Here is an 18,624-nt window from a genome sequence, read left to right on the forward strand (position 1 = left end):
AAAAAGAAAAAAGAAAAAAAGAGGTGGAGGGGAGAGGGGGAAGCAAAAGAATGAACTAACATCTAAACAAGGACTAGAAACCTGGTTCTACATGCCTAGTGCCCTCACCAGGAGTTCAAATCCCTTTTGTGCTCACTTGAGCTCTCAGTATTTTTTCCCCTGAAAAGGCACGCACCTTCCCAAGACAGCAGAGAGCTACAGTCCCTATCTTAATGGCTACAGCAAATTTATGGGGCTTTAGATTCGATTTTCTAAAGCCTAGTAAGCACTGAACTCCAATCGCTTACTTAAGCAATTACCTCTGCCGTTAAATTACTTAATTCTATGCTGGCTCAGGGAGACCAGTGCTGATACAAGTATCTTATTAGCAATCTCTGCATCCTTCTTTGACAGCCCAACACCAGGAGGGCTGGCAAATGGAATACAATGCAAATCCTAGGGGATCCCTTTCCTATGGTGAAGGGTTCCATCTTCCAGCAGTCCTTCCCATGCTCCTAGCCTGCTCAGGATAAACAGCAGTAGAGATGAGGCTGGTTAAGAAATAAGTCCCTACTGTAACCGGTCAGGGTGGGTAGAGGGAGAAGAGAGACCATCAATGATGCTGGACCTTATTTCATGCAAGAAAAAGGACCAAAGTTCTAGGATTCACTGGACATTTCCAGTGGATTCTTTCAGATGAGGCTCGGAAGAAGCAGATTTCTGTGCTTGTGGATATGGGCAACAATTAAGCTTGAAGATTCTGTGCTGCGGTGATTCATGTGCCCGAGCCACAGAGATGGAAGGGATATCAAATGCAGAGGCATCAGTGAGGCTTTGTGGCTTGCCCTAGAATAGCTTCCTGACGCTGGCTGGCTTTGACCCTGTCTGAGGCTTTTCTTTGTAAATGCTGCCAGAGGCCAAGTGCCTCTGGAATGGAAACCTGAGGGAGGAGTAAGCTTTGCTGAGCTTGATTTTTTGCTAACATGGGTAAAGCTCTCCAGCTTTATTCCTGTGCTACTTCTAGGCTCTCAGGGAAAGATGGGCAGAAATTCAAAAGGGACGTGCTGCCTCCTCCTGCCAGCATGCCTGAGCTAGCAAGAGGCAGACACCACAATCTGAACAAATCGAGACACTGACTGGCATTCAAAGCATTGCCTGTATGAAGAACAAGGCGTTTCAGCCAGGGCATGCATCTCTTACCTGTTGCCCTGGGTACTGCCACCTGAAGTTCACATCTACGTCTGGCTCCCCGAGGACAGTGCAGATCACATGCACGCTGTCACTGACTGCTGCTCTATTGGATGACGCCGCAATTGTGGTTGAGGGCGGGCCCTTGGGAACTGATAGAAAGACAGTGTTTGGAAGCAGAAAATTAGTTTCTGAAATTAAATACACTGATAAAACTTAAGAGTCAATTTTTGCCTCAGTTTGCTTAATGCAACAGGTAAGTGATGTACACTGGCAACTTTCCTCTCTACACTGGGAAACTGCCAGAACTTAAACCTATGAAGTTTTATCACATATACTTCTGATCGAGACTTTAAAACTCCATAATTACATTACTTATTTTACTTTTTTTTTTTAAAGATTTTTTTCTAAACAGTGTCAGCAGAAGAAACAAGAGGCGACGTGAGCATTTAGAAAACTCCACCTTACCTTCCACATACAGTAGGTGATACTTGATGGAGATCTGAGGTGCTCCCTGTGACTCTGCTTTGCAGTAGACAATACCTTTATGATCAGAAGTAGGGTGCTGGTAGACAAAACCCTTCTTCACATCATAAATAATATCAGTTCCATCTGTTTCAATTTCTTCTGCAGGAAATTCCCTGTGTAGAGTTACTTTTGCTGAAGGCGTAGTAACACGGCACGGGATGACTGCAGGTTTATCTGGGTTCAGGTAGACAATCTCAAAATAACTGGGAGTAGGTACAAAAAGTTCCTCTTTATCTGTGCAGAAGAGTTAACGTAGTTAGAATAATATTTACATCTTGGTTTGACAGAAAGAAGAGAAAGCACATACGACCAGAGAAAATTGCTATGAGCAACATTAACAATTAACCCAAAGCTTTTTGCTTTAAATACACACAAAAGAAAAAAACCCCAGCTTTTCTAACCTGTAAGTATATACTTACATAGCTGGCATTAAAAACATTAAATCGAAAAGAAAAATAAAGTATTCTTCACTGTAATCAGATTTTTTTAACCTTAAGAAAATCTTTGGAATTCCTTTTCAATCATCTGGATCTAATTCTGTTCACTCCCCCGCTTTGAAAGGGTAACACACATAAAAAACCCACCACCACTGATAAGATAAGCATTACTAGAAAGAGAGCTACAGCCTTTTTACATATACAATTTTAGGCAAAATATTTGATTTACTGCTCTAAGCAGCTGAAATATCTAGTGCTTTTAGAATGACAGTTAAAGAGTATTTCCATATTTGGCATGCTGCTTAGAAATATAAAGCTGAAATTCCTCCTTCTAGCACAAGCATTTGCATAGCAACTTGACTGAAAAGTTTATTCCAGCCTTTCTACAGGAATGTATCCTCAGAACATGAGGCAATTCTGATAAGTGGCTTCTGCGCAGTCTCATGGTCTAATTTAACTCCACAATATATCGCAAACAATCCTATCTTAGGATTTTGTACTGAAATATTTGCTAGCCAAGAATGCTCCAGCTCTAATCAGGCAGCAAAGGTTGTTTTCCCAGTCAGAATGTTCTCCATGAGAAAAACAAATTAACCATTTGATTTCAGCTCTGTTGTACCAAGTGCAGTAAACTGTGCACAATTACCCACTACAACCCTACCCATGCAGTGTTAGGGCTACAGTCAACCTCAAGCTCTGTGGGACAACACATGTACTTAAGAGTGTTTTGCCTCTCGACATGCTGTATAGGCTCCTGGGAGAAATTGTGGCCTTACCAGATCAAGGTCAAGATTTTTAAGTCAGTGCAGGTAGCAGGGTGGGGGTGGGGGGGCAGAGAGAGGGAATTGGAGAGGAGGAAGAGTCCATGTGGTCATCAGAATGCCATGACAAAATGAATCTTCTGCACAAATTTATTTTCTTTATCCAGACATATTTTCAAAAATTAATCTTTTTTTATTAATTTTGTAGAAGATCCTCAGAGCGTGTGCTAGTATTTTCAAAGATATTTGCTTTCCATTGCATTGTGCGTTATTTGGGGTACACACTTAGCATAACCTATAGAGAAAACGGACTCGTAAATCACACTAAGCAAGTAATTTTCTGCTCACCAGCACTGCCTTCCTTAACATCCACTATAAAAGATGAAAATTGTGCAAGAAAAATCTTGACAGTGAAACTGCTGATGTAGCTTTATTCCTGTCTTACTAGCAAATATATTTCCATTAATAATCCCCCAGTGAGTTAATTACCTGTGAAAAAGATGTACGTTGAACCTGTTTTAGTCTCATCCTTCCTGCATTTGTTACCATTGCACAGCTGAAGCCAGCAGCTATATTCACCGGTGTCCGCTGCAGTGGAGTTTGCAAGGATCAGCTGACTGTACCTGTCAAGCTGCTTTATGCTGGGGAGACAAAAAACAAAAGGCACAGACAAACACAGATGTATTTCCTTGTACATTTCTGTCTGCTCACTTCCACTTTTGATTTTTTCATTCCTACTCTGCAACTGACCCACCTTTCACTTTCAGAGCAATGTTGCAACTTCAGCTTTTGCTCCAGCAAAGACCTGCTTACATAAGTAGTTTCATTGATCTCAACTACACACGAATACTGGCAAGCTTTTGTCTTGAATGGTTCATTCCTGGATTCCTTTCAGTCCCCATTTTGAAACTAGGCTGTGACTGCTGTAGGCAATGAGTTCATCTATGTTTTGTCTCAGTTTGTCCATGTATATCCCATATTTTCATGCATCTCGGCCCTTTTTTCGTACCATTAACTGTAGCACTGCTTCAATAGTATATGACAAAGATAATTAAGGAGTAGTAAGTAGCAGGTACTTTAATAAGAGTTTGTTTGATGATTTATGCCTGCTTTCAGTGTGAACGCTTTCTCATCTTTACCATACAGGTCCAAGTTTCCACTTGCAAATGCCATCATAAAGAGCTTCTATCTCAGCTTGGATTTGTTCTGCAAGTATGTCATTTTGCATTGCCTACGCCTCTGCCTTAAGCCACCTCACTGGCATCCTCTCGCTGGAGTTTCCTTGTCACCCCTGGGCTATTTCAGAGCATGACCCTGAGAACTGCTGGGGGGGCGTACTGGCAGCATCAGCACGTAACTACACAAAATTCAGCCTATACGATTATTTCAGACTTGATTTGCTTTTTTTTTTCTCCTCCCAAACTTCCCAGATACATCTCTCAGTGGATTGGCATTTGTAAATGTGCAAGTATTTACAAATATGTAGATACTGACAATATTTCTAAGGGTCAAAGGTCCTATCTATGAAATTCAGAAGCTACAATCTCATCCTGTTTGGTTTTTGGTTTTTTTTATTTTTTAATGTTTGCTTTCCTGGCTCTTCCGTGGAGACAGACAGTGTTGTAGTTGGCAGTCTGCTGTATTGCCTTTTGATGGACTGCAAAAGCAATGATCCAACAGTACTAGCTCTCAGAGAACCCTGTCAGGACAGCTGTGTGGCAGTGCTGATGCACTCCACTGCTGCTCCGACCCTTAAAAACGTTATTTTCAATCACCTGCTTTTACACAGTAGCACATCGAGAACATGAAGGTTTTCCGCTTTCCTTTGCGAGACACTGAGTTACAAGGTCATTTCTGTTCCAACCACATCAGGAGGTATTTTCCCAGTTTCAAGCATTTGACAGCAAACTTCTTTTCAGCATTTCAAATGACGTCTGGACAAATACACAGCTTGCATGAAGTCTGAACAGCTCCCATACTCTTATTCAACTGTGGGTTCTCTGAATATTTATTATCCTCCTATTTCTTATTAACATGGCAGTTATTCTGCAAGGCAGATGTCTGACTGAATCATTTATTTCTGGGGTTAGCATGCTTTGAAGAAATTCTTACCCTCTAAAACACCTTGTCACTGCGTAACAGCGGTACTACAGACTCTCCTGCATGCTCTAAATGCTCTCTGTTTTGCTTAAGTCTCCGTTGCAGGCAGAATAACTGCTTGAACAGGGAGGCTGCTACTTCCAGTCACATGCACCTCCCAAAATTTCTGCCTCCCTAGGTGTTCTGCCAGCAGTTTGCACTACTACCAGCAATCGTAAGAAACGATTCACGTAACCTAACGTTCAGCCTCCAGCCAAGACCGGTAGCTTAGAAATTAAAGCCATACCAGACATGCAACCCAAACTGGGCTAACGGAGAATTCTCTTTTCCATTCGAGCCCTCAGACACCATCAGTGCGCTCATCCACCACAGGGCAGTTCTGAGGCCTGCTTAAGGAGAGAGGCAAATCACATTTCCTAACCGCTAACGTGCTTGTCCTACACAGCCTCATCTGACTCCACTTTTTGGAATCATGTAATTATGGAGTAGTAGCGTTTTAATTTAATAAATACTCTACCTTACATTATAAATTATCTTCCATTTTTGGATAAGCTTTGAGAGATTCCTATTTGTGCCAGAGATCCTGTTGCATATCCTAACCAACAGGAAGAAAAGAGAAATCCAAAACATGGCCCGGTCTGTGTTATTATTTTATTATTTAGTTTCACAATTCACATTTCATAGGCTACATGACTCCATCAGCATAAAATGTTTTGCAAGTATCCGGTACTAAATGTCAACATTACAGAGAAACCATTATGTCAGAACATTTTTGCCTCCATCCATTAGTGTAGACACTGAACTATAGCTCGAAATCCCAACAGACAGAAAAATAAGGTCAGAGTTAATTAATTATTGTACAGTGTGTTCTACTTAACTGAGAACAAGCTATCCAATGGAAATAGCCTAGCGAGGTAGTCATCCACAAACATGCACTAACAAAACCTGGCAACTGAGAGTGGAAGTGTTGAAACTTGTGACATGACCATATTAAGCAGATAAAACAGGCCATATAAAGTAAATTATAATTGGCAAAATCTGCAGCTGACCAGTATTTCCAGGGTAACTTTTATTTCATTAGTATTTTAGATGCTGGACAATCTGACTCAAAAGCTGAAACTTTGCTGTGCTCTACATATCACAAAGTAAAAATGTTGTATATTCAAACATTTCAAGACTGTTTAAAGAAACTAGAAAACTACTCCAAAACCTTATTCCATACATTCATCTTTTTCAGCTTTAGTTACTTGAAGTTCAAGACTGCCAAAAAACCCATGCCAAGTTCAGAAGCTTATAAAAAGACAGAAAGACAGCATACATAGCATGACTCAAAGAGCATCTAGCAAACACACCTCAAGCAGCTGCATTCACACTGACAAAAGAGAGCTTATCTCAAACACAAGCTCACTAGGAGGGGAGCATACGATCTTACTGTTTAACACAAGAAAAAAATCCCTAGCTTTCAGACTTCAGAGCACACAGAACAAAATAAAATTCAGTTATACACATGAGCAGAGCTGATGTCCCACTGAGCCAGCGGGAGCCCGCATCCATTGAAAGCAGTCTTATTTTGCCCTCTACAACATAGAGTTTCCTCAATACTTGTGAGAGCGTTCCTGTCCATGCACACACGCACGCACAAATCTGTATGTGATGCCTACCCAGCTCTTTGCCCCAGCTTCTTCCGCTGGAGTAGTTCCATTTCATGTGAGTTTATTTATCAGATGAAGTTCTGTGATAAATACAGCCCGTCTCCAGCAAGTGAGAGACCCATGCTCCAAGTCAGGCAGAGCAGAGTCCACATGAAGTTAGACTGCCTTCATCTAGAGCAGCTTCTTGCTATAAAGCATAAGAAAGGGAAAATGTGCTTGCCCTTATTTTTCTTTCATCCTTTTCAGTTTTTGATCCTTCTCACACATTGTAGATCCAGTTTCTGGGTGAGCCTACAGTCGTTAATCTGATATGCACAGACTTACAAAACAGCAACCCAGCCCTTCTGTTCTAGAGGTGCACGAGCTGCCTTTGACCGTTAACACTGCCAAGAGTTTTGGCCAGTTCAGCCAGTACACAAGACTTTCAGACAAAAAGTTATCTACAGGGTGTATTTGTGCTGAACAATGCAAGAGAGCATTACAGATAATAAGCCAGTCCTGAAGCAAGCTGGTGTGTCCCCTTAACTTGGGATCCAAGTTTGCATGATTCTAGCTTTCCCCACAGAGTTGCATTGCATGCTAGAGTTTCTGAAGTTAATTAAATCATTTCAGTGTGTACTGTTAGTTATTCCAGTTAGGATAGTGGAAAGAGGTTCTCTCCTCTGGCTCAACAAGAAACAGCCAAAGAGTCCTCCTCCTCTCACTCAGCATCTTTCCCTCCCCTCATACAATAATTTTAGCATATGTTAACAGCTACAGACCTATTAAAAACTGAGATTCTCTAATACAGCACACAAAAATATTTTATTTACCAGATTGTAAAGTATACATACAAAGACAAACTCAAAGAAAACATAGCCACTAATCCTACAGAAATGGCTTTTTACTTATGATCTCTTCTGTCTTAGAAAAGCCATAGCGTCCTCCAGGCTCTGCTGTATTCTCCTTACCACTTGGACAAGTTAAAAATATGATAAGCATGGCATGGAGACAAAACATCTGGCTTTTATCCCTACTACTTTTTGCAACCACCCATAGGAAATACATTATGTGGATGTTAAATTTAACTAGTTGCAAACCAAACCACCTCCTTCTCCCAGAACTACAGACAGGAAACAGAACGCAGTGAGCATGCATCTTCAGCGTCAGCTCCTGCCCTGGACCTCTGCTGTTAACAAGCCGTCTGACCAACTGAGCTACAAATGCCCTCACTGCCTTGAGGTCTCTTCTGCCTCCTGTAGTTGCAATTTGGTTAGATGCCAGGGTCCTCTCAAAGCCGCCTCTTGTAGCAGCTAGAGTTAGAGGATGGTAGCAGTTCCCAGGAGACATAAACCACCATGCTTACTGTTAAAATTCCCAACAGACCAGGTGAATTTGTACATCCCTCCCTTTATTTAAAGAAAAAACAGGAACTGGATGCCTGAGCATCTGTCACTGTAGGGACGTACAAACAAAAAAAAATTGTAGTCATTAGTCACCAGCAATTGCATGGACCTCATGGTCATTGCCTCTCTTCCTCACTTATCCTCCACGCCTGGCAACCCACTCCTCCTTCACTTCCCATTACCTCCTCAGACCCCGGCCCCTTCCGCCTCTACTGCTGCCGCCACCAACGCTGGTTTGCACCAGTGCCCAAACTCCAGCAAGACCAGCATGGAAATCCAAGGTAAAAAAAGCCCAACCTAGTTAAATTAGCTTGAGTTTCACTCCACACCTCACTAATTGGTAACAAAGGGATTACCTTATACTTGGTATTTAAGTGCTCAAAATGTGTTAGAAGATACTGAACATGTATCTATTCAGATGATTAAACAGGTTTTGCTGTAGGTTATTTGCTAACAATTTTTCTGATTTTCCCCCCCTTTGCCCTATACTCAGCATTTTGTTTTAAAATAATCAGTGTAATATATCTGCGAAATTTAAAAAATTGCCTATTGTAGTTGGCGCTCGGTCTTTTGTACGCAGAGAGGAAGATCTAAGCTCCTCTTGAAAGAGGGTAACATTATTAATAACCTTTTCTGATGACAGTTCACTTACTAACACTACCAACTGAGCTAACTAAACAGCATACTAGCTTCATGGTATTTCCAGTTAAATTCAAAGTGTTCTAAAACTATGGATATAAGTTCCATACTTCACATTCTATAAGCAGCCTTTGTTTCACTACAGAAAGATCTTGCGATAATTACCAAAAGTCGTGCTAAAAATGTGATGAAAATATAACTGCACAAGATTCTGTGGTCAAAGTCTCCATAATTATTACTATTCCATGACTCTACTAATATATGCTTTTGATTTCTCTAGTTAATTACAGGATCTTCGGCTTACATTGAAAATTGTTGATTCAGTCTAGCTCAGCCTTATTACTGCAATAACTTACTTCAAAAATCATTTTTTCTAAAGAAAAGATCACCATATTTTTATACAGACCCTTAAATATAAGCTTACCACACTTCCAAAAGAAAATAAATATTTAGGCAAGTTATATCCAACCCAGCTAAAACATCTTATAGTATTTACTTTGTGTGACATTATTAGCTTTTGTTATTATGGTTAAAATATTACAAATACTGTGAACTTGAGTGAGAACAGAAAGGTAAATTGCTGAGGCAACAGAATCCCAAACTACAAAATACCAAATTACATGATTAGGAAATACATATCTTCCCCAAATTCTTGTATTTTGTCCCATGCACATCATAGAAAAGTACTTAATTTTGCAAGACAGGAACAGACAGTCAAACAAATAATGAAGCAGCATCCAGATTCCTCTCCAAAAACTGTGAATACTTGTCTTGCCTTTTTCAATGATAGATGCTAATACTCAGATAACATGACCTGGAGGCCTACAGGACCAAATCATGCCAGCAACCTATTTGCAAATGCACAAAACATAAGATACACTTGAAAACGACAGCCACCACCAGACACACACACGCTCCCTGTTGATGCTATCGTGCACATTCAGCTTTGGCTTGATGGAAGGCCAGGTCTGTATTGCAGTTGATAAACGCCACCTACTGGAATAAATCCAGATAAATCATTATTTCTTGCAAAAGAAAAACACAGTAGTTGTTTAAATCGCCCACAAGATCTTTTGAGAGATATTGCTGCGATTAGCCCTTGGCAGAAATAGGCTTGCTGCTGTAACTTACTGTGACAGCAGCCTTGCACTAGCTACAGAGGTTTATTCAGCTGGTGTAATTCTTGAACTCCTCAGCCATCAGGGGACAAGCAAATAAACACTCAAGAACTGGCTCACAAATTTCAGAAGGATATGCTAGAGATCACAGCATATAACTGCCAATCTTCCTCTTTGAAAAGAGATGTGGAAAGGAGAAGAATATATCTGAAAAATTAATTAACTGCGAATGATTTTAGAGTGGCATCATACCTGTTAATAAGCAAAATGGATCACAGAGATTCAGATAACCTCAGTTATTGACAAAGACCATACACACTTATACTTAATTTAGGAACAAAAGGGTAATAGGAGTTGATACCTTTGCTCACACCTCCATGCCCCTCATATGTAGTAATTCAAGAAAAGCTCCTTACAGCTCACTCTTAGCGCATTACTCCACAGTCTCCTCGCTACTTGTCTTTCATAGACACATAAATCTCCATAAAACAGCCAGCAAAAACAAACACTACTCACAGCACAAAAAATGCCTGTGGAAGACATCCTTAAGCTCCTTATATGGCCCTCCTCTTTCAAATACAGAACTAAATTACTACATTTAATCTACATTTAGCTATGCTATGCTCAAAGACTGGGAAGGCAAACCTTTGTATGGTGTTTTGGAGATGTCTAGACCAACAGGACATTCATTTGGTAGGGCAGAGAAAGGGATGAGTTCTCTGTTCCCCTCCTGTTCTCACAACCATTTATGAGGTTTTCATTAAGATGCCACTAGATGAAAGAAAAAGCCTTCCTAAACCCAAGGCATTAAACTTCGCCATGCCACAAACCTTGTAATTCCTTTTTGCACAAACTTTGACTGAAAAAGTAAAGACTACTCTCACTTGCTCCTTAGTATGGCAGTTGGTGTATTTTTTTTGCTAGTTGGGAGATTGTGGGTTTGAGCCTCCTCAGGAAATTCACCTTAGCATCTGAGGTGGTAGGTACATTAGCAAGTGGTACAGCCCACCAGTCACAGCTCTCTGGAGAGCAACAGAATCGGTATCAAGTACCTGACATCCACATTCACACATTTCAAGAGTTTCACTTCAGACTAGCTCTAATGTGGTTCCCTGTTAGCGGTTGGAGCACACTAGTGTCCCACTGGACCACGTGTTCTATTTCAGATTCATCTGAAGGAAATCCAGTTCACATGCTACAAGACCATTCCACAGTGCAAATAGCAGGGACGTAACTGGTGACAACTGAAAGATGCTCATCCCTTTTTGTTGATATTAGAAAACACTAGGTAGAACATCTGGATTGTAAAAATGTATACAGACAAACAAAAAAAAACCCAACAGTGTTGAAAGTGGTAGGAAAAAAAAAGTTTAGATTTTTTTTCCCCCCAAAAATGAAAAACAGCTTACCTGAGCCTGGAGTCTTTAAAGGTGTCCAAGTATGAAGGGTAGTTCCAAGTAACATTACTCCCCTTACATCGCAGTTCTATGCTTTCTCCTGCAGACAGGCTTAAAGTGGCAGCCAGTTTCTGGAAACGACCTTTATCCATCACCTGCATCAGTATGGACTGGGACTTCCAAGAGGAGTCAGTAGATTCTCTCTCCTTCATTTTGGGGGTTTTGGGTTTTACTTTTTTGTTGACAGGCTTAATTTTGTTTTCCCCGGGTTCTTTTGGACGCTTACTCTTTGCAGCCTGTCCAACAACTAGTAAAATAAAGAAAAGAAGGCAATGTTACTGATTAGGAAAAAAAGAGTTAGGTAGCCTTCCTGGAAGAGGAAAAAAAAAAGTATCAATCTTCCCTTTTATTACAGAGAAATACTGAAGTTTTGTTCTTCCTATAAAGGATTCATAAAAATAAGTAAGAGTTAATTTCCGTAAGTTTTTGAAGTCTCTGGCATGACTCATTTTCCTGGGGAAAAAGAAAAGTGAGAGCTTTCAACAACATGTGGAAAATCTATACTTATAGTTCACATAAACAGACAAATATGTAAGGTATGAGAACTTTACAGATGGGAAGGGAAAGAAATGCAGCTTTAGTACCTCCAGTTACTTTTGTCATTTCTACCTCACGTCATTGCATTTTAGTACACACTGCTGCACAAGTTCTCCATCTTCATAAGGTTGTCACACACCCATCAATTCTGCATAACCTCTTCACACACCGTAAGAGACACATAAAGAAAAATTGGCAAGTGTGGAACTTCATAACGATTTATAAAATACTGATAGTGATGCGGTTTTCTTCTTTTGTGGTAAGTACCGTGAAAATACAAATGGCACTCAAAGTCACTTGAAGGTAGTTTTTAATTCATCATTTCCCTGTAACAGTCATGTATTTTGACAGTCCAGATGAAAACAGAATCTTATTTAGAGGTAAATAGCAAGAGATTTCACTACCTGCTAAAGCCAACAGGGATGCCCAAGTGCATTTAAAAACAAAGGAAGGGAAACAGAAAGGAAGAGTGAAGTTTCTGAAACTCAAAAAAAAAAAAAAACAAAACAAAACCCCACCAAAACACCAAGATATTCCCACTTTAACTGACAGCAGGAAGCACAGATCTCTTGTGAGATTAGCCTAAAACTCCTGTCCCCATACACAAAAAACTCCACTGACTGTGCCCGACAGCTAATTCACATTGAACACAGCTTTTCCACATGAAAATGCTTGGATATTTTACTGTAGAAATCAATCAACAAGCTCCCTCTGGAATTAAAAATACCCCTGCTGCATACTAAGTTAGCATGAACTAAAACTGGTATTGGCTGTAGCGTGAACAGCAGCACTTCCAGACTCCTGCTACTGATGGCTCCCGCAACATTCCTCATAACCTGGCTGGACACCATGCACTGCTTCAGCCTTCCACTTCTCTTAGTCCAGGCTGATGTACACCACATCTCTTTCAAATGGTACAGAGCCTTGCGAGCACAAATTTAAAACCCAGGAAGTTCAATCTGAACGTAAGAAAATAGTTTTCACTGTGAGCGTGGTCAAGCACTGGCATAGGCTGCCTAGAGAGGTTATGGAGATACTCAAAACCCAACTGGACAGGGTCCTAGGAAACCGGCTCTACATGGCTCTGCTTGAGCATGGGGTTGGACTGGATGATCCCAAGAAGACTCTTCCAACCTCAGCCATTCTGTGACTTTGATCTCAGTATGCAGAGTAAGGCTGCCTGTGTAGGAGCATTTACCTTCTGGTCTCAAACCAACTGGAAAATAAACTGGAAGACAGCAATGCTACAGCTGTCTTAGTTTGTGCAATGCATTTTGAACTCTTTTGGACTCTTATGTAATAAGAATAATTTTTCGAGGGGGGTACATCCAGTTACTAAGGTACATCCCTCCCCTACCACACAAATGTTTTTCCCAGTTCTACATTACAAGCATTGGTTGTTGCAAGTTAACTGCAAAGATGTCTCACCACCTTAAAATGAGCCATGAACTGAAGAGATCAAATAGAAATGCCTTACCCAAAGATAATTTTAAGATACAGAGTAACATTTTATGGTTTCTGGAAGGAAGAGTGAAACAAATATTTACACTTCTTCCCATTTTTCTTCGCACCTGTGATGCCACTGGCCATGTAAAATTGACAAACTTGGGGGAATGATGATAACAAAAGAGAGCTTCAGAGAAGTGGTTGCTGCCTCTCATGGAAGACCATGAAGTAGGGGTTTTCTAGTTGCTCAGAGCACGTTATCAGAGCAACTGACACAGTGCATACATTACAGGGGCAAACAGTTGGTGCAGGAGCACTTTTTCCCTGCACTACATTAGAAAGGCTACAGTGGGTCAGGCCAAATGTCTACCCAGCCAACATCTTCACACTGACACCACCCAGTAGCAGATGCCAACTAGGGAACAGGGCAACCATCTCCTCTCCTTTGATACTAGTCTCATAGCTCCCAAGAACCTTTAGCTCAAGGGATCTGTGATCCACAGTTGCCATTGTTTTATTGCCGTTGGTGGATTTTTTCCTTCAGTAATTTGTCTGGACAATTTTCAAAACTACACAAACTATACATAATTATTAGATGCTGCCTAGTTTTTATGTTAAGTGAATAAACATCTGTTGTTTCTCCAACAACCTTCTCTGCAACTTTTACAGAACTTAAGTGTCCTTCAATCATATCCTTTCTGGACTGATGGGTCCTACTCTATTTAATTGTTCCTTTTAAAGAATACGCATCTTACAACAGTTCAGTTAAATCACATTTGAGTAATGGAAAGAAGACAAAAGCAGGCTGTATGCCAGGGTCAAGATGCAGTCAATTCACAGTTATGCCTGTTTAGCGGTGTCTTCTTTCCTGTCTAATTAGCCGATTGCTTTTCAAGAAAGCAGTATTAGGAGCTGACTTTCTCTAGAATAATGAAGTGTAACTCCAAGATCACTTTCCTAAGTAGGACTTACTGGTTAGAAACTCCTAAGTAGACACATCTATGGTTTTCTATGAAGTTAGAATAATTTGTGTTACTTTGTATGTACCAACACAAACTTTCAAGTTCTATTTTCACTGCCCAGTCTTTCAAAACAGAGAGATCCTTCTGCAACTCTTTACAGTCAGTTTTCTTTTCTTTCTTTTTAGCAGTTATACATACACTGAAAAGTATGTACCTTACAAGATCACTGTGAAATTCAACTGGATAAAAACAATTCTATGCCTATATTGCAAACCCTGAAGATTAATTCCTACACTTTGTTTTCTATTAGTTATTACTCCATGAGAGGTCTTCCCTTATCTCACAGTACCTTGGTTCCCATGGAGTCTTTAACAACAGGCTTATCAAAAGCCTTTGGGAATCCAAGTACATCAACCAAGTCATCCATAGCCACGTTATAAAGTCCTTCAGAGAACTTCAGCAGACCTGCAAAACAAAACACACTTCCAAGGAGAAAAAAAAACAAACCCAAACAAAAAAAGGCAGCCATACAAAGCCATACTAACTCTTCTGTAATTCATGCCTATTTATTCACAAGTTCAATTTACAGAATACAGGGATCTGGCTTTCTGCCTGTACCTCCCTCAAAAACCTTAAAATACTGGCATGTTTTCATTTCCCTTGAAAGAAGTAGTTATGTGATAGGTTATACATCCCAGTTAAGACTTCAGCGATTTCAGACTCAAATTTCTTTTAAGTCTCAGGTGTACATCGCCAAATCACGGCACTTAAACACCGTTCATGTTGACTTTCCCTAAAGCCAATTCTTTTGGCATATTACCGAGACATGTCCTCTAACGATTCTCCCCACAGAGAAAGATTCCGCCTCTGAGCCTGCTATTACAGTGCAGCATCCTACTGAGCACTCAAAGTTTCCAGTATGCTTATCATGTCCCCATTTTTCCATTAAAACCTCCCTAAGCACCTCCACAGTGAACATGGGAGCACACAAATAACTAAGTTTTTAATTTAAGTTTTACTTGCTGTAGGTTTTCTTCCTTATCCCCTGTTCCTACCAGCCTTACAAAGTTTGTGGCCCTCTCTCCCTGCCCCATCCCAGCACATCAGAAAAAAAAAGGATTTATGGCCAGTTTTATCCCTTTTGCAAGCTGTTTCTCAAACTCTTTTTGTCTGCCTTATTCTGGTTTTTATATTTAACCCATATGTGAGTTAATGAGCCTTCTCATCTTATGTAATTCCCCCTTCTGAAATTAAACACATCAGTTGTTTCTTTGGCTTTTATTATTCCTGCAAGAATATTAAAACTACAGTCTGGCTGTTCTAAAGCAACATCTGAATCCAATTACCTGAGCACTGCTCCGGACCAAGTCAAGAACTGCTGTTTTTCTCTAGGGTTCTCAGAATAGCAGCTCTAAGAAGTCATCATTTGTGACATCTAAACAATTGCACTAGGCATCACACCCCAATGCGTGTGATCCAACCTACATGAGGGTAAGTAATTCTTCCCTTTGCTCTTCTGTCCAGTCCTTGTTGCCTCTCTGATGATTTTCCTTAACAGGGCATTCATCCCCTCTATCACATTGGGTGGTCAGTAACCAGGTTGGTTACCCTCCACAGGGCTGCCCAAAGGACTTTTGCTGACAAAATCCACCAGCAACCAGATTTGACATTAAAGCTTTCCTCAACACATACTGCCACTTCTCCCTTGGGTTGAGCTATTTCGTCTTTCCTGTGTAATGTGTGCCCTTTTGGATAAGCATTCCCATTTCAAACCAGCCGTTCCAGTTCCCTGTTGTACTTTCCAGATTTCTCCGTAGAAGCACAGAAGGTTTGGTCCAGCCACCCTTCCGCCCCCCCCCCAACCCCTACTGAAATAGGATTATTTGTTCAAATTACACTACATCCTGCCAACCTCAATCCCAACACCTGTTCGAAGGCACATGATTCTTAAAACCTCACCCCAAAGAAATGCACCATCCCAAACTGTGTGCTCTTCCACACCTGACACTCTGCCTTTAAGAAACTGTTAAAGGCTCCCCTATGAAAGCGTTTCAATTTTAAGTGCCAGAAGCCTAGGTCTGATTTTCTCTAGATGAAGTTTTTCTCCTCTGTACAAGCTCCCTCTGTTCCACATTTCTGTAGTTCCCAGTGAGTCTGAACACTTTCCCGCTATACCACACTCCCAGCTACACAGTGAAACTCTTGTCTGTCTGACCTTGTATTTCCCTGCAGGTGACACCAGAGGCGTTTCGAGGAACACCATCAGAGGAGCTTTTATCTACCTACACAGAAAACCTCATTTTGCCTCTCTGCTGCACCTCCTCAAGAGGTGAGTTTCCAAGCAAGCCATGACCACGCTCCTTCCCAACACCCCCTATGAGCCTCTCCAGGTATCTACTTCTGCACCTCACAACCCGGCCTTCTCTCATCGCTGAATCAAGTATCTGTATGGCCAATAACTAAACTAACTGGTACAGTAGCCTATCCCCTAAGATAAAGAGGGCATACAACCAAATCCCTCCAAGAACACAGAACCCACCACACAGATACCTCCATTTCCTTACCCAAACCGCAAGACTTTCCCTGGGAAGGGAACAAACTCAACTAGCCCATTTATGCAAGTACATGAATATGCCATGTTTGGGATACTTTGCCATCTCACTAGATTTACGCGCAGAGCCTTCATTGTTTTAATTCACTTCTTATTATAAAAAAAAACTTAGTAGAAAAATATTTATTGAGAAAACTCCTCCTTTCCACCTCTGATCAGCTCCTAACATCAGTTCCAAGATGGGCTGTGCTCATTTCCTCTGCAACAGCATATTCAGAGTCCCTACTAACTCATCATGCCAAAGTAGGAGACCATGCATCAATACATCTCAGAAACATACCATGCAACGCTTTTGCTCCTGATTCACGGTATTTGTCTCATCCTGACCTTTAATGTTTGTCTGCCCCTTGTTCTCGCAGATGTTACGCACACAACAGTCCCCAAATGAGTATTAGTCACATAATGCTAAAAAGCATCCAGTTTTGACTTGAGACAGCACCTATGCACATCTTGGCAGCAGCAAAGGCCTTTCATTAATACTGATGAATTCTTCCCTGATAAGAAGTAATAAATCGAGCATGAGGTTATCATAAAGAATAATTCTTAACCACCAGGATTAAGATGAGAGGGAAGAGTCTTTATGATCACAACTAATGTAACAAAATCAATTGGCCACATCTCTGTTTGTGGTACTTCAAACGAAAAGTTAATCATCCAAACACTGATACAGCCAGTACAGGGTGACACATCAACACTCATATGGACAATCTGGAGGGACACATTTCACTGTTCATAAACCAATATAAGCTAAGTTAGCTTACTGAAATTATTTCAAAATTAGCTATTTTGAAATCACAGTATCCATGTTATGACTTACACCTCTAGCTTTTAATCAAGGAATTATCATTAAATATGCCAGGTATCTTTCTTCTGTAGCTAAGCTTCTGGATGGCATAGCGTGAAGCACCCAGTCAAGCCTCAGTATAGACTAGACAAACTAAGAAAAACATAGGCCTGGGTAATCTTTTGCCCAAGTTACAACTCATCTCTCATTCTGTGTTTTTATTGTCTATTTCTCAAATAGAAAACACTTTTCTTGATGGGGTAGTGCACGCCCACATACCAGATCTTTCAGCAGAAATCCTCTCCCATACCACACTGATCCAGACTGCAATTCCTTTGCACGTAGCCATAAGAAAAAACAGGGCTGGGAAGGACTTCTGGAAGTCCCTTCCCACCCCTGTTCAGTCACTCAGAGCCTTGCCCAGTTGAGCTCCAACCATCCCAAAGGCTGGAGACTCTACAGCCTCCCCTGACAGCTTCTTTCCATGCTTAACAGCTCTCAGGGTGAAGGGGTTTTTGTGTTATAAGAATTTTTTCCTTATGACCTCCTGGGCCTCTTTGCCTTTCACCATGCACCTCAGGGCCTGGCTCCTATTTCTCTACAAGCCCTTCTATGGGCTACACAGGCCTTGCTCCCCAAGCCCTTCTGTGGTGAAAATCAAAGGAATTTTTTTTTTTTTTTTGCTTCTTCTGAATAAGTTTTAGCAAGCTTATTCACATTTGCAAGGAGACAGCCTCTCTTTTGCCTAGTTAAAGCCTATGTTAAAGTCAAGGATTGGTTATAAATGACGCTTCCCAGTCAAAACTTTGCCTTTCCCCACCAAGACTTCATCGCAACCTGAAACTGAGTTACGAGTAAAGTTTGGGCTTCCCTACAAACGAACAACTGCGCATAAAACCTTTTTTCTTTTTTTCCCCTCTCTCTCTCCCCTCCCATCACCACGTCCAGCCCTGACCCTCCTCCGGCCGCGCTACAGGGATTTAAGCGCGGACTTAAACGTCGACCCTAAAGCGAAACGGCGGCGGGGGGCAGCTGCCGCC

General features: G+C 41.0%; 1 protein-coding gene across 1 annotated transcript in view; it reads right to left on the reverse strand.

Annotated features, from left to right (window-relative positions):
• The window catches only part of PDGFRL (platelet derived growth factor receptor like), a 17,959-nt gene extending 3,343 nt beyond the window's left edge, over positions 1 to 14,616 (reverse strand). The window contains exons 1-6 of the mRNA XM_009642371.2: positions 14,539 to 14,616; positions 12,509 to 12,704; positions 11,197 to 11,491; positions 3,383 to 3,534; positions 1,636 to 1,929; positions 1,180 to 1,319 (exon numbers count right to left, since the gene is read on the reverse strand). Coding sequence (XP_009640666.1) covers positions 1,180 to 1,319; positions 1,636 to 1,929; positions 3,383 to 3,534; positions 11,197 to 11,491; positions 12,509 to 12,704; positions 14,539 to 14,616 — 1,155 coding nt within the window. The remainder of the gene's footprint in view (positions 1 to 1,179; positions 1,320 to 1,635; positions 1,930 to 3,382; positions 3,535 to 11,196; positions 11,492 to 12,508; positions 12,705 to 14,538) is intronic.
• Positions 14,617 to 18,624: the final 4,008 nt, after the last annotated feature.

This window comes from Egretta garzetta, unplaced genomic scaffold, assembly GCF_000687185.1.
Source record: "Egretta garzetta isolate BGI_Z169 unplaced genomic scaffold, ASM68718v1 scaffold46, whole genome shotgun sequence".
In the NCBI taxonomy this organism is placed as follows: domain Eukaryota; kingdom Metazoa; phylum Chordata; class Aves; order Pelecaniformes; family Ardeidae; genus Egretta; species Egretta garzetta.